Source organism: Cricetulus griseus, chromosome 6 (assembly GCF_003668045.3).
Source record: "Cricetulus griseus strain 17A/GY chromosome 6, alternate assembly CriGri-PICRH-1.0, whole genome shotgun sequence".
In the NCBI taxonomy this organism is placed as follows: Eukaryota; Metazoa; Chordata; class Mammalia; order Rodentia; family Cricetidae; genus Cricetulus; species Cricetulus griseus.
The window spans coordinates 146,869,640-146,886,869 of NC_048599.1; the positions used below are offsets into that span (position 1 = coordinate 146,869,640).

Consider the following 17,230-nt stretch of genomic DNA (forward strand, 5'->3'; position numbering starts at 1 on the left):
AAAACATAACCCCACACCTAAAATCAGGGGACCTTATGGAACAGATCAACGGATTCAGATGAGCAGGATGTGTACGAAATCTTAGAAATGTGGTTGCCTAAAAGCTCTACAGTATTGGTAGAGCTTTTAACTCAGCAGGGGCACAGTGACACATTGTCATTATTCCACCATTTTTAGTTCATGTCATAGCCAAGTCTTGATCCACACACAAAAATAAAAATAGCACCATAAGCCCCACACTGTTTCCTCTCTTGCCAGTACTGTATAAGCCCTACAAAGATGGCCCTTTAAAACATGTCTAACCAAGGCAACCAGGTAAAATCAATATGATGAGTAAGCCGCCCACGCTCTGCAGTCTCCTTCCTTCCATGCTGTCTCCACCTCAGATTCCCCTCTATGGACAACCTGCCTTCATGTGCAGGTGTCAGGAAGGAACTGTTAGCAGCCTGTGGACAAAGCTACGATCTTAGGTTCTAAAGTTCAAAACTGTGGTCTTGACTCACTGCCTCCTCTTCCCTGCTCTGAGATAGCTTGACTTTTGAACCTCACTGATAAAACAGGAATATTAGTGTCACCTTCCAATAACACTCACAGATACAAAGGCAGTCTCCATATGACTCATCACAAAAGTAGTAACAAATGTTTAAGCTAATATTATAATTTCAATTACTTATTTGCATAGTTTTTTAAGATTTTATTTATTTATTATGTATATAACATTCTGCTTTCGTGTATATCTGCACACCTGAAGAGGGCACCAGATCTCATAATGGATGGTTGTGAGCCACCATGTGGTTGCTGGGAATTGAACTCAGGACCTCTGGAAGAGTAGTCGGCGCTCTTAACCTCTGAGCCATCCCTCCAGCCCAACTTATTTGCATAGTTTTAAACCTAATTTTTAGTTAACTTAGAATATTAATCTTAGTGTATTAGAGGCAAGATCAAGAAAATCTGTATATTGAAGCCAAGACTTCATTGAAATGCCTTCTTTGTGCTAGACAACCAAGGTGTGGTGAAAAAGTCACACATGGATGTCTTGTAGGAGAGAAGAAATACAATTATGTAAATTTCCAGGAGCAAGGGTGCTGTAAAGGACACTCCCTTGGTTTTTAATAGTACAAGAAAGGACTGAGGATGTGCCTAAGTGTTGTAGCACTTTCCTGAGATGCAGGAGGCCCTGGAGTGTATGCCTGGCACTGATAAAAGGAGTTGAGATGATTGGGGAGGTCCTTCTGTGTATGTTTGTCTCATCAGTTGATGAATAAAGCACTGTTGGCCAATAGGAAAGCAAGATAGGTGGGACTAGGAGTGGAGGAGGATTCTGGGAAATGTAGTAGTTGGATAGTTGCCATGTTACCGCCAGGAAGACAGGATGCATTCCGCTGTTGTCCAATAAGATAAGTCCTTATAAAAATACAGATTAATAGTTATAGTTGATAATTAAGACTGAGCTAGCAAATTGAGAAATCCTAGTCATTAGCCATAAGCATTGTGCCTAATATAAGTCTCTGTGTGTTATTTTGGCCGCCCACGTGGCGCCGTGGCTCAGGCCACTTGGCAGAAAGATTTATTCTTACAAAATGGTGGCAGAAGTGGGATTATGAACTTCCACATAAAAACTTGACAAATGCTTAAAAAGGGATTTTAAAAACAAAAGAACAGAGACAAGCAGGACTTCTTGGTAGCAGCATTTTCTCAGGTTGTCTTCGTTTGTAAGAGACAAGCAATGGCCCATAGCTCCGCTAAGAGAGGCTTCCTGACTCAGCATAATCAGCAAAAACCGCAAGGCTCTTTAGAGGTCTTGCTAAGAATTCAATGGTGTGTATGAGCAGCTGGTAGTGGCAGTAACCACATCTCCAAACCGGCAGTGTGCTGCTTGATAGACCAAGGCAGCAAGCACAGCTCTCACTGCTGGCAGTAAACTTTCTCCCGCCATCTTGGAAAGACAGCAGCTAAAGCAGCTGTCACTTTACTTTTAGCAGTGTTGTTTAACAGATAAAAGATCGAATGGCCATTAAAAGGCAAAAATTTACAATAAAGACAGATTCAGATAAAGAAAAACCTCTAAAGGTTTACAGTGTGTTTAAAAATATACTTAGGATCCGAGAGAAAAAGAAACAGGATAAACTGGTTAAAAAAAAGAAGAAGAGAAATAAAAAGAGTAGCTGGGAGTGTTGGTGGCACATGCCTTTAATCCCAGCACTCCAAAAGCAGAGGCAGGCAGATTTCCACAGAGAAACCCTGTCTCATAAAAGAAAAAAATAAAAGTAAAAGAAATAGAGTAAAGAAAAAGCTATGTAAAGATGGAAAATACAGAGACTTGGATATTTGTTATATTGTTGTCTTTAAATTGTTTGTTTGCCAAGAAAAGAGCTACAGCTGCTACAATATATTTGATTATCAATGCTGCTAAATTAATCCAACTTATATATTTTAAAAATGCTTTGATTTCAAAATTTAAGTCTAAGGACAGGCTACTTGGGAAAAAAATTACTGCTTTTGTTTACTCAGAAAATGAAAAGCTGTGTATTCCTTCCAGACTGATATGGTTTGACCAAGCAAGGCCCCCTGAAGCAACAGCCCAACTGATCCTACATCTAAAACAGCTGAGATGATGCAGTCATAGACCACTACAGCCAGATTTCTGTGTTTTATCATGATCCCATGGTATGGACGACATCGCCCCCAACCAGCAGGAAGCAGTTTGCAGTGAACAATGCTCAAATTCACAAATATTGTTTATAAATATTTGTTTTCATTTAAATGGGATTAGTTATAAATGGTAATGATCACAGTCAATCTCTTTTTAAAGGAAAAAAGAGGAATAGGATATAAAAATGAATACTTTGCATTGGTATGGATTTTCATTAATTGATACAAATTTAAGGTCAATTTTGTGATATGTATATGTCTCCTCTTGTTTGGGTGTTGTGTTTATGCAGATGTTTTGAAATGTAATGCATAATTAAATACAGATTAAATAGTCACCTATAATAGTCAAAAGTTACAGTTAGGCTAGTTGGGTTTTCTAGATATACAGAGATGTATTTGAGGTGGATGGGTATTCTTCAAACCTTTCAAAAACCTACAGAATATTTGGCATTTAAGTGGTTTAGGGTTTTTCTTGGCAGTGAGACACAACTGCTCCTGGCACACCAATTAGGTCAGAAAGGAGGTGGGCATCAAAGAAGCTCGTTATGTAGTTTGCTTTCAACATGACAAGATTGGACATTTGGGCAGGAAATTGCTCTTGCCTGGACTGTTTGGTGAACTGGACATGCAGGACCTACAGGAAAGGGACTGCTAAACTTGCAAAACAAGACAGTCCTGAAGGGTTCCTGCTTCTTTTTTTTTTTTTCTTTTGGTTTTTCAAGACAGGGTTTCTCTGTGTAGCTTTGGAGCCTATCCTGGCACTCGCTCTGGAGACCAGGCTGGCCTGGAACTCACAGAGATCCACCTGCCTCTCTCTCCCAAGTGCTAGGATTAAAAGCATGAGCCACCAAAGCCCAGCTGGGTTCCTGCTTCTTGGAGAAGTCTTCCATACACACTGTGATCTGTAGGCTGAATATGGATGCCCCAACGTTACAGAGGAACTTTGGGTGACTGTCCAGGTATCGAGATGTCTCTGTCAGATCTAGAATTTATATATTATCCTTCTGTTGTCTTTGATGGAGTTGAAGACAGATAGTTATGGTTATAGTTTTCTATAGTTATTATAAAAGATAAGTTACATATATGACCTTAGACTCACAAAGATAGGATAGATGATAGAATATTTTCATTAAAATCTTGCTAAATGTTAATGGACTAAATATTGTAACTATACTTCTTACTTGATAACTGTTTTGTTATATATTTTACTATGTTACTGTTAAAACCCTTCTTTTTATTTTAGACAGAAAAGAGATGATGGGGGAGGTCCTTCTGTGTATGTGTTTATCTTATTGGTTGATGAATAAAGCACTATTGGCCAATAGGAAAGCAAGATAGGTGGGACTAGGAGTCAAGGGGGATTCTGGGAAATGTAGTAGAGGGACAGTCGCCTTATGACCACCAGGAAGACAGGATGCATTCTGTCCAATAAGATAAGTCCTTACAAAATATACAGATTAATAGTTATGGTTGATAATTGAGACTGAGCTAGCAAATGAGAAATCCTAGTCATTGGCCAGAAGCATTGTACCTAATATAAGTCTCTGTGTGTTATTTTGGCCACTCACATGGCGGGGCAGAACACAGGTGGCTAGGCAGAAAGATTTATCATTATAAGGAGACAGACGGTATGGAAATGTGAGTGGGGTGGCAGTGCAAACTGTAACTACAGGGTCCTGTAAGGGATCCATGAATGCAGACGGTACCAGAAGGAGTTACTGAGGCAAAGGAAAGGTTAGAAATGCACTATGCAGAGGTAACAGCACATTGTACCCACCTCCATATGGATGAGAAGTGGTGGAAAGAGTACCTGAACGGAGAGCACTATCACTTGAGTCCACAGTCAACTGTGGGGTGTAGTATATAAGGGAGCTGGGGAAGAGGGCAGGACATTGGCTATACAGAATTCAAAGATTCTAGAAAATATCCTAAGGTCCTTTATCCTAGAAAGTCTGAGAGATGAGCATCTATTAAAAGATGCTTAGGCTAATAATCCTTCAAGTATCTTCACATTAAATATACTGATAGGATAAAGGACTTTAGAGTATCCTTATAGGCAGAGATTACCATCTCCTGTACCAAGAGGTCTTGTTGGAGTCAGATCAGCAGTTCTGGCAATGACTTTGTCTAAGCTGGTGGCAACATCCTCACCCTGTGCAGGTCTTTCCTTTCCAAGCCAGTGTAACGTGTGCTCCTGCCAAATGTGGTGATGGCCATATCGCCCCGTCCCACCTCACTGTGGACATCATCAGTGCCCACCAAAAGTAGAAGATCTCTACTGTACACAAGGTTAAGACAAAATAAAATGTGAGAATTCTGCTTCCTCTTTCAGTCCTTCCCCCGAAAGTACCATCAGTGAAACTTACCAGCCTCCTCCGGACACACGCACATCTTGGATGGTTATCTCTAATTGTCTAGAGATGGCAAGTGGCAGGTGAAAACACAGGTTCTACAAGCAATGCTGACCTCTTTTCTGTGTCTCATTTTCATGTCTTTGTGGGTATTGTAGGCTTTCCTTGATCACAGGGTCTTTCGTGTCATTCCCCCCGAAAGTAAAACTGTGAATGTCAAATGCTGCTTGACAGACACTTTCTTAGGTGGCTAACCTTGAACATCAGAGTCTAGGCATCTCTGTGAGCTATGTTAGTCTCTGCAAGATGCCTTATCCTCTTCATTTGGATTTTTTTTTTACAACTTTGGGACAAGCTACTGAATCCAAGAATGATTTACAAACAAGATTTAAAATAAATAATTTCCCAGTGCCAAAAATTATATTTGCAATTATGTCTTCTGTATTTTTGATGAATAAATTCTCTAGCAGGCCAGATAAAGTAATCATTGGTTATGTTACTTATTTAGCAAGTCCTTTATAAATTAAAAATCAAAGTGCTATTTGAGACTATAAAAGTCGTTAGGATTTGAGTTTCTCTTGAGTAAAGTGGGAACTGGTCTTCTCTCTATTTCAGATGTTACAATTTCCACATGTTTATGTCATTCTCCCCTGAAAGAGGCATCAGATACTCTACCGGACTCCTGTGGAGTGTAGACAGGCTTGTCAGTGTGGATGAAGAGAGAGCCATTGTCATGGATGATTGGAATTTTTTCTGATTTTGAGAAATGCTTTGACATGACTTCCAAATACACATATGAAAATGAGCTTTGTCCTTCAGACAACTGTTTGGCCTGAACCTGTAAAACAAACAAACAAACACCACAATGGGAAAGTATGATTGTAGAGTTCTAAAGCGTGCTGATCCTGTAAGAAAAAACAACCACTGTAATCTCATAAGACTACAGCTGAGCTTGTGTGTTGTATCATTTTCAAAGAGTTACACTGGGCTGCAGAGATGGCTCAGCAGTTAAGAGCACTGGTAGATCTCCCAGTAGACAAATGTTCAGTTCCCAGCACTCACATGGCAGCTCAAACCTCCTCTGACTGCAGTTCCAAGCATCCTATGCCTTCTTCTGTCCTCTGTGGTTATTGCTCACAATGGTACCCAAATAACATGCAGGCAAAATACCCATACACATGAAATATAAAAGATACTAATGAGCCAGTTGTAGTGGTGCACACCCTGAATCCAAGCAGAGGATTTGGGAGGCAGAGGAAGGCAGATCTCTGTGAGTTCAAGATCTACAGAGCTAGTTCCAGGTCAGTCAAAACTATTAGCATATCTGCCTATACAGAGATTACCATCTGGTATACCAAATTGTCTTGTTGGAGTCAGATCAATGTTTCTGGTGATGACTCTCTGTCCAAGCAGGTGGCAACATCTCACTCTCTCTAGGTTGTTCCTTTCCCAGCCTTGTCTCAAAAAGAACAATTAATAATAATAATAATAATAATAATAATAATAATAATAATAATAATTTAAAATAATACATAGTACTACAGTGCAGCACTACAGAAGCTGAGGCAGGACGATCTGTTTTTCAAGTCTATCTAGGACTACATGGTAAAAATCTGTCTCATAAATATATTCAGCGTAACAAACTTACTAAAACCATTACAGGAACTTAAATAATAATTTAATTTGCCAGAATCCCTTCATAGTTTCATATCATAATAAAATTTTAGCATTAAGCAGTCAGAATCTTTTTGGTGCCATGTTTCCTCTATTTCAGACATATTTAACAGAACTGCTATTATAGAAACTTTGTAGGAAACTTTGCTTTATCAGCTTCTGGATGAATTGTTTTCTCTGTTCTCTCTGCACAGTGTCCTAGCCGATGGCCTGGACACTTCACATCACATCACAGGCTTCTGTGCCCACATCATAGACACACACATTCCAGTTTGTGTATGCAATTACCACCATACCCTTATATTCAGTGACTTGGGGATGGCATATACTAACACAGATAATCAAAGAAAAGAGTATTTCCATGAAAAATTAGGGTTCAGAAACACAGGGGTAAAGTTAATCACTAAAATGAACTGCATTGAGATTGTTATAAAAGTTTGGAAACAGTGAAAAGAAATCTATAGATTTTCTGCACTGAGATGTATTATAGATGTCTTGAGTTCTTTCTCTATTGTTAAAAAACAAACTTCAGCTTTTATCATGGTGTTTAGCTTGATGTTTTGTGGGACTCCAGTGGAAATGGGATGTCTCCTACTCTTTCATCTGCTCTTGGGACCCTTTTCCTCCTACTGGGTTCCTGCCTAGTGTTACCCAATCTTGCTATGCCATGTCCAGTGGATATTCCTGGGGAGCCTGCTCTTTTCTGAAGGGAAATGAAGCAGGAGTGGATCTGAGAGAAAGGGAAGGCGGTGGTGGTGGTGCAGAAATGGCAAGAGAGGAGAGAGGGGAAACTGCAGTCAGGATGCATTGAAAACAAAAATAGTATTCATTAATTGTATAAAATTCAATTTTAAAAAGGGGACTCAAGGACAAGACTGTGACAAAAAATTAATTGGCAAAAAAGATGCCTTATAGTGTTAATATAAAATTAATTATATGTGTATCAATATTTATGATTCCTCCCTGCTCCTCAGGCTCCTGAGATAACCAATAAGCTCAGATCAGTGGGATTTCCTGTGGTGAAGAATATGTCCTGTAACTGTGCTGTCCAAACACATGGCTATGGTATTACACCAATTGCATTTAGTTGATTGAACTTAAAGACAAATGTTCCTGGTGGCTACCATGCCTCATAATAGAGTGGCCAGAGAGAGTAAGAGTTTGGGAAAATGGGCTTTAAATTTTCATATATCAAGTAGTTGGGAAGCCTCTTTTATAGAGATTAGAAGGTTTATTCTCAAGAGCATTAATGAAATAATTCCTATGTTTAGTTAGAATTGATTCCAAACTGTGTTTCCCAATATGAGTAATAGTATATATTACCATTAAAGAATAAAGACACAGAAGATTCATATAATTAGCATTTTGTTGTTTACAATGCAATAAAAATCATTTGCAATGTGTAATATATAAAAATATTTCAAATATCTATCATCTATCTATAGATTGGTTGATCTATCATCTGTCTATAATACTTGAATTAAGCAGAAATCTTACACCTATGGTTTTTAGGGATTTAAAAACTAAAGCTGGCACTGTCGAGATGGCTCCATTTTTGAGGACCTGGGTAGGATCTGGACCTTGTTTCCAGCCCCCATGCCATGCAGCTCACAACCACCTGTAACTACAGTGTTCACCCATTTGACTGGCCTCTGAGGGCCAGCATGTACCTGGTTCACATGAAGCACACATGCAAACACACACATAAAGAACTTTTTTAAATTAAAAATAAAAACTTAAAAATATGAGAAAACCCATAGAACTCTAACATTAAGCACTTTGTAATGTTTTCCTTTTTCCTTATGTATTTCTCACTCTCGAGAAACTTCCCATTTCTATGGAATCACAGAACCTCTTCTAGAGCTGAGGCTCTCTCATTTTTTTGATTTTCTTTTATCAGAATTTTAGTAAGATGGGATGCAAGTACTTTTGTAAACAATTTGTATTAAAATGAGTGTTTGTAGCACTGGGGCTTGAACCCAGGGCCTCATGCATGCCAGGCAAGTGCTCTACCACTGAGCTATGTGTCCCCCATCTGGAAATGTCTTAATAGAAGAAAAGGGCTTTGCTGAAGCTTGCTATTTCTCTTGCTGATTATTAGTGAGCATTGTTCACTGTAGTAACCAAACATTTTACAGGGCCTATAGTTCAGTGGTAGAGTGCTGGCCTAACATGAGACCCTGGTTCCACTCCACCACATACACTTATGTTTCTTTACTGTTTTTTTTCTTCTTTTTCCATTTTTTTCTTCAATTTTTTAAAATTTAAGTTAGAAACAAGCTTGTTTTACATGTCAATCCCAGTTCCCTCTCCTTCCCCTCCTCCCCTGCCCCCCCACTAACTTCCTATCCCATACCCTTTCTGCTCCCCAGGGAGGGTGAGGCCTTTCATAGTGGATCTTCAGAGTCTGTCATATCCTTTGGAGCAGGGCCTAGGCCTTCCCCCCATGTGTCTAGGCTGAGAGTATCCCTCTATATGGAACAGGCTCCTAAAGTCCATTCGTATGCTAGGGATAAATACTAATTCACAACCAGAGGACTCATAGATTGCCGAGGCCTCCTCACTGACACCCACGTTCAGGGGGTCTGGATCAGCCCTATGCAGGTTTCCCAGATATCAGTCTGGGAACTACAAACCCACCCTTGTTCAGGTCAGCTGTTTCTGTGGGTTTCACCAGCCTGGTCTTGACCCCTTTGCTCATTACTCCTCCCTCTCTGCAACTGGATTCCATTTCAGTTCCGTGTTTAGCTGTGGGTGTCTGCTTCTACTTCCACCAACAGTTGGATGAAGGCTCCAGGATGGCATATAAGGTAGTCTTCAATCTCATTATCAGAGGAGGGCATTTAAGGTAGCCTCTCCACTATTTCTTAGATTATTAGTTGGTGTCATCCTTGTAGATCTCTGGACATTTCAATATTGCCAGATTTCTCTTTAAACCTATAATGGCTCCCTCTATTATGGTATCTATCTTGCTCTCTATTCTTCCCCTGACTCAACCTTGCTGCTCCCTCATGTCCTCCTCTAACCCCCTTCTCCCCTTCTCATTCTCCTAGCTCCCTCTCCCCTCCCCCATGCTTCCAATTTGCTCAGAAGATCCCTTTCCCCTTCTCCAGGGGACCATGTATGTCTCTCATAGGGTTCTCCTTGTTTCCTAGCTTCTCTGGCAGTGTGTATTGTAGGCTGGAAATCTTTTGCTCTATGTCTAAAATCCATGTATGATCGAGTACATACCATGTTTGTCTTTTTGTGACTGGGTTACCTGACTCAGAATGGTTTCTTCTAGTTCCATCCATTCTCCTTCAAATTTCAAGATTCTATTGTTTTTTTTTCCCCCACTGAGTTGTACTCCATTGTACTACATTTTCTCTATCCATTTTTCAGTTGAGGGGTATCTAGGTTGCTCCCAGGCTCTGGATATTACAAATAATTCTGCTATGAACATAGTTGAACAGATGTCCTTGTTGTATGAAGTGCTTCTTTGGGGTACATGCCTAAGAGTGGAATTGCTGGATCTTGTGGTAGACTTATTCCCATTTTCCAGAGGAATCTCCATACTGATTACCAAAGTGGCTATACAAGTTGGCACTCTCACCAGCAGTGGAAGAGTGTTCCCCTTTCTCCACATCTTCTCCAGCATAAACTGTCATTGGTGTTTTTGATTTTAGCCATTCTGACAGGAGTAAGATGGTATCTCAGAGTTGTTTTGATTTGCATTTCCCTGATGACTAAGGATGTTGAGCACTTTCTTATGTGTCTTTCAGCCATTTTAGATTCCTCTATTGAGAATTCTCTATTTAGTTCTGCACCCCACTTTTTAATTGGATTATTTGGTGTTTTGGTGACTAGCTTCTTGAGTTCTTTGTAAATTTTGGAGATCAGCCCTCTGTCTGATATGGGATTGGTGAATATCTTTTCCCATTTTGTGGGCTGCCATTTTGTCTTGTTGACTGTGTCCTTTGCCTTACAGAAGCTTCTCATTTTCAGGAGGTCCCATTTATTAATTGTTGATCTCAGTGTCTGTGCTGCTGATATTATGTTCAGGAAGTGGTCTCCTGTGCCAATTCGCTCACGGGTACCTCCCACTTTCTCTTCTAAGAGGTTCAGTGTGGCCTGGATTTATGTTGAGGTCTTTGATCCATTTGGACTTAATTTTTGTGCATGGCAAGAGACATGGATCTATCTTCAGTCTTCTACTTGCCAGCATCCAGTTATGCCAGCACCATTTGCTTTCATTTTTCCATTGTATCATTTTAGCTTCTTTGTCAAAAATCAGGTGTTTGTAGGCATGTGGGTTAATATCAGGGTTTTCAATTTGATTCCATTGGTCTACCTGTCTATTTTTTGTGCCAATACCAAGCTGTTTTCAGAACCTTAGCTCTATAATAAAGCTTGAAGTCAGGGATGGTGATGCCTCCGGAAGTTCCTTTATTTTACAGGGTTGTTTTGACAATCCTGGGTCTTTTGTTTCTCCAAGTTGAGAATTGTTCTTTCAAGGTCAATGAAGAATTGTGTTGGGATTTTGATGGGGATTGCATTGAATCTGTAGATTGCTTTTGGCAAGATTGCCATTTTTACTATCTTGAACCTACCTTTCCAAGAGCATGGGAGATCTTTCCATTTTCTGGTATCTTCTTTAATTTCTTTCTTTAAAGACTCAAAGTTATTGCTATACATGTTTTTCACTTGTTTGGTTAGCCTTACCCCAAGATATTTTATGATATTTGTGGCTATTGTAAAGTGTGATGTTTCTCTGATTTCTCTCTCAGACCATTTATTGTCAGTATATCGTAGGGCTGCTGATTTTTTTTTTTTGAGTTAATCTTGTATCCTTCCACTTTGCTGACGGTGTTTATCAGCTGTAGGAGTTTCCTGGTAGAGTTTTTTTTTTTTTTCTTTTGCAAATAGTAAAAGTTTGACTTCTTCCTTTCCAATTTTATCCACTTGATCTCCTTTTGTTGTCTTATTGCTCTAGCTAGAACTTCAAGTACAATGTAGTAGAGAAGTGATGATCCAGGCAGGAAGTGACATAGCAAGGAGACTCATATTTAATCGAAGGAGAAACAGGAAGAGTCCCTTTTTCCCCTTCCTCCTCCAGCGGCAGGATGTGATAACCAGCAAAGAGGGATGCCAGTAAGGCTCTGATAAGACAAGTCTTATAACATATATAGATTTATGATAATTAAGACTGAGCTAGCAGATGAGAAGTCCTAGTCATTGGCCAAGCAGCATTGAACCTAATACAAGTTTCTGTGTATTCATTTGGGCCTAACTCAGGCAGGTGGCTGGCATAAAGCTCACACGGCAGTGTGGCTCAGGCAGGTTTGGCAGAAAGATTTATCATAACAGTGGTCTCTTAGTGTTTGCAGAATATCTATTCAGGACCTTCTGGCTTTCAGGGTTTCCATGGAGAAGTCCGGTGTAATTATGATAGGTCTGCCTTTATATGTTACTTGGCCTTTTTCCTTTGCTGCTCCTAATAGTCTTTCTTTATTCTGTATGTTTTGTGTCTTAATTATTATGTGACGAGGGAACTTTTTGTGGTCCACTCTATTTGGTGTTCTGTAAGCTTCTTGTACTTTCATTGGCATGTCTTTCTTTAGGTTGGGAAAGTTTTCTTCTATGATTTTGTTGAATATGTTTTCTGCACCTTTGAGTTGGGTTTCTTCACCTTCTTCTATACCTATTATTCTTAGGTTTGGCCTTTTCATGGTGTCCCATGTTTCCTGGATATTTTGTGTTAGGGATTTGTTGGATTTAAGATTTTCTTTGGTTGATATATCTATTTCTCCTAGTGTATCTTCAATGCCTGAGATTCTTCCATATATTGTATTCTGTTGGTTATACTTACATCTGTAGTTCCTGATCGTTTACCCATCTTTTCTAATTCCAGCGCTCTCTCAGACTGTGTTTTTTTTTATTATCTCTATTTCAGCTTTCAAACCTTGCATTGTTTAAATTGTTTCTTGCAATTTTTTGTTTGTCTTTTCTTCCATTTCCTTAAAGGATTCTCTCATTTCCTCTCGTAGGGTCTCTATCATCTTCATGAAGTTGTTTTTCAGGTCATTCTCTTCTGCTTCATCTGTGTTGGGATATTCAGGTCTTGCTGGTGTAGAGTCCCTAGACTCTGGTGGTGTCATATTGGTCTTTCTGTTATTGAATGAGTTCTTAGTGTTGTCTTCCCATCCCTTCTTCCAGTGGGTGCAGGTGGGGTCTCCTCCTCTCCTTGTGGGTGGGAGCTGGACTAGCACAATGCTGTCAGCAATTTCGAGGTTGCTTGGTCCAACAGGGGTGAGTTGATCTGCCTGCAGACCCCAAGCCAGGAGTTCCCAGAGTAGGCAGGTGGAAGTCGGGCCCAAGGCAAGGGCCTAAGCTCACCTCTGCCCAGTGATCTCAGCAGACTCGCCTTCTTTACTGTTTTTAGTGATAATTCTCATAGACAAATGTTAAAAGCATGCATGGTTTTGTTTCTTTACTGTTTTTAGTGATAACTTCATAGGCAAAATTATTTATAACTCATCTCCAAATATTTCCACATTGATACAATTTTATTTTCCAATAAAAAATGTTAACATGAATGTGCATGGCTCAAAAAGCAAACACAATTGTCTGTTTAGAATATTGTTCATCTCAGGGACTGGAAAGACAGCTCAGTGGTTAAGGGCACTTGCTGCTCTTGTAGAGGACCTGGGTTGTGTGATATCTGGTTTGTATTCTAACAAATAAGCTTGCCTGCAGATCAGAGGGCAGAGCTAATCACTAGCTAACCACAGAAGTCTGGAGGTCTGTACAGATAGACAGGAAGTGAGATGGCTGTGTGGAGAGAGGAATATACGTAGGAAGAGCCAGGAACTGAGTCTCTCTTCGGCTAGGAAGTTGAGGAGGTGAGGTGTGGCTGTGGTTTGCTCCTTTATCTCTCTGATCTTTCAGCATTTACCCCTATATCTGACTCTGGGCCTTCATTATTAAGACCTATTAGAACTTGTGCTATATTTTGTGCCCAATGTTAAGGCATGAATTCACAAAAAGCCGCTTGCCTGTGGCTTTGCCTCCACCAGCACAGGCCAGAACTGCACTCAGGTTCTCTCTTTTCCCCTAAGCCTCTAAGCAAGTTTGGGATTTTTGTTGTTGTTGCAGCCTCCTGCAGCAAACTCCACAGGCCCCAAACTCCAGAAGCATCTGGGTTCCAAATGCCACAGGACTTACCTGCCATAGACTGGCCGGCTCCGCCCTCAGGCAGCTCTCACCAGTCTCATATGGCATGCATTCACCTTTTGTGAAGCAGATGTTAAACTCATGGCCAACTTAGAATGGAATTATCCCTAAAAGACTCGGGTAAAGGCCCTCTGACTTTCTTGGACACCTAAACATACATGTACATAAGCTCACACAGGCACATCCACATAAATAAAAAAATAAATTCTTTAAAAAAGGAAGTTTGTTAAACTGAGATTGTTACCAGTTAGTGATAATTATCTAATAATTATCATAATTATCAGTCTACAATGATAGACTGATACAAGTGACTAGATCTCTGCTATCAGTATTCAAAATTATACATATTTTACCAAAAATATTCTGTGTATATATTTTAAAAGAAAAGCCAAATACTTACTGTTAAGATGGCAGAGTTTCGGAATTTATTTTCTGGTGATAAATTAACAGAGCCTGAAGAGTAACTGATGTTTTCATCAGGATAGCTTTTTACCGAGATGGTTGCATCAAAGGCATGAGTGTGGCCAGGGGCTTGGACTGTGATGTTTGCAGGTACTCCGATTCGGAAGACCGCTGGTACTGAAATGAAGAATCTGTGGAAACAGGACAAGATGCAATAGCTTTGGTGATACACTCCTCTGGTCATGCTCATTTCACTGTAGATGTCTTTTTCTAATAGTTATGTTTAGAAACTATGCTTTGTTTTTGTGATCTGTGACAAATTCAGCGTAGTTTCCGAGAAGAAATAACTTGAAATTAAGTACTGAAAAACAGAGCATGGGATTTGGTTTACAGTTAAAATAGTGGATCTCTGGCCTACTCCACCTGCAGAGAAATAAATAAGGCCATAATGGCATCAACATTTCATATGCTATTGTAAGAATAAAACCACAAAAAAACAAGGCTTACTAGAATATGTAAGTGGGGGCATTTCCCCCCAATGAAATAAAGTATCAAATAGGCACTAGTCATTGAATGCCAGCTTTGTCTTCTGATGGCCAAGTGAGATAAAGTCGCTAGCCTTTTGTCACCTTTTTTTTTGTGGTATGCTAAATAAGAATATGTCTATAAATCATCAGCAAGCTACTACTCAAGAAATAATGACACTCACTGAAGTAGTTGGAAGAAAGTGGTCTTGGAAATGTGTTACGTCAGTGGGTGGAGGTAAATCTACCATACTAACAAGGCAGAGAAATACCTACTCGCTGAAGGAGGGAGTCCAGCCTGAGCTAATCTGCTGGAGTGGGGCTGGCTTGTCTGACAGGCATCGAACTGTAGTCACAGGCTCTGAGAGGAATTTTCAGAGCTCATTCATTCCCCCACAGAAAGTCAAGGATGTCCCAGGTACTACTATTACTCTTATGTTCATGTGAGCAAAAGTAATTTGATCAAGGCCACATGGTTTATAAGTGGACAAGGCAGGACTTTGTACTCAGTGTGCTCTAGTTTCTATGTTTATAACTGGGGTCAAGGTTACATGTCTACAATCATAGATTCTTCAGTTTTTATATGGAATTTATACAAAACTGGAATTGAAGGCAAGCTTTGGAACACTGTCATTTTTGGTTTTTGTTTGTTTTTGGTTTTTCCAGACAGGGCTCCTCTTCGCAGTGGACCTGACTTGCCTCCAGTTCAGAGATCCTCCTTTACTTCCTGAGTGCTGGGATTAAAGACATGTGCCACCTCACCCAGCAACGTCTGGTTTTGAAACACAAATTTTAAAATGCATAGTTTTCTTCATTATCTTATTAAGTGGAAACTTACAAAAAATTACATCGCAAGAGTATCTAATTTGAATAAAACTGGATATCTACCATAAAGAAAAGAATTATGTATTAATGCCAAAGGGCTCAGACACTGACTCTCTCCTTTGTTTTTTTGTTTTGTTTTGGTTTGGTTTGGTTTTGGTTTTCTGAGACAGGGTTTCTATGTATAAAAGCTCTGGCTGTCCTGGAGCTCACTCAGTAAACCAAACTGTGTAGTCAACAATTACTGTCCCAACAGCAACACTAATACTCAGCAGCCACTTCCAAAATTACCACACAGAGGCTTATATTAATTATAAATATTTAGCTGGTAGCTCAGGCTTATTACCAACTAGCTCTTACACTTAAATTATGCCATAATTCTTATCTATGTTTAGCCACGTGGCTTGGTACCTTTTCTCGGCAAGGCATTCTCATCTTGCTTCCTCTGCATCTGGCTGGTAACTCCTGACTCCACCCTTCTTCCCAGCATTCTTAGTTTTGCCTCCCCACCTATACTTCCTGCCTTGCAACTGTTCAATCAGCATTTTATTAAACCAATTCAAGTGACAAACCTTTACAGTGTACAAGAGGATGATTCCACAGCAAGGCTGGCTTTGAACTCACAGAGATCTGCCTGCCTCTGCCTCCCAAGTGCTGGAATTAAAGGTGTGTGCCACTGTCAACAGATGGGAATACATACACAACACCCAACCTAAGAATTATTGCAGGTACCTACCAATATTATAATATTTTAAGTTATATTGACATAGTTTAAGTTATAACTTAAACTTAAGTTATGAGTGTCACCAATCAGCAAGTCTTTTGTAACAATGAAGTTAGTCAGTAATTAAGGCCTCTACCAAATCTGGCAGTTCTACACAAGTAATTTGGAGGCATGTACACACCAATTGAAGAATCTGTAAACCTCCTTATCTGATGTATATGCTTAGCCGAGACACAGAAAATAAGAACAGGTAGTAAGATTAATTTACTGAAACTTTCCTATGACCCATTCTCAACATGTGATATATACATCACTCAGTGTGCCATTCTCAGTATTTTTGGGGGGGGGTTCACATTTTTATTGATGGGGCAACAGGGAAGTATTCCATCATCAGTAGTATTCACAGGTTCTTCAGCCATTCCAGGCTTGGGCCCTGAGGATCCTGGAGGTGGCTGGGGACATCGGGCATGTTCCCATTATCTGGAACAGGCACTGGGTAGTTGTAGGGTGTGGCCCTGATCATCATGCCGGCATACTTGGTGTAGGGGTTGATTATGGACATAATTATAGCGAGACCCTAGACCGAGAAAGACACCACCAGCACCGGCTCCTTCACCCACGCATCCTTCAGGAAGGCGGTGAGTCTCCTGGCCATCTTGGTCTTGGAGGCGACAAGGGCGTGGAAGTCTCTGGGAGTTGTGGTCCATTCTCAGTATTTCATATATATGTCACTCACTGCCATTCTCAGCATGCTATATATCATCGCTAACTCTACCATTCTCAGTATTTTATATATACATCACTCACTGTGCCATTCTCAGTATTTTATATATACATCACTCACTGTGCCATTCTCAGTATTTTATATA

The 17,230-nt window shown here is 40.0% G+C and overlaps 1 protein-coding gene and 1 pseudogene across 1 annotated transcript in view; both read right to left on the reverse strand.

Annotated features, from left to right (window-relative positions):
* The window catches only part of LOC100753276 (complement C5-like), a 29,664-nt gene that overhangs the window by 9,028 nt on the left and 3,406 nt on the right, over window positions 1-17,230 (reverse strand). Inside the window, exons 2-3 of the mRNA XM_035447098.1 lie at window positions 14,290-14,482; window positions 5,679-5,841 (exon numbers count right to left, since the gene is read on the reverse strand). Coding sequence (XP_035302989.1) covers window positions 5,679-5,841; window positions 14,290-14,482 — 356 coding nt within the window. The remainder of the gene's footprint in view (window positions 1-5,678; window positions 5,842-14,289; window positions 14,483-17,230) is intronic.
* On the reverse strand, window positions 16,762-17,016 carry LOC100775032 (annotated as a pseudogene).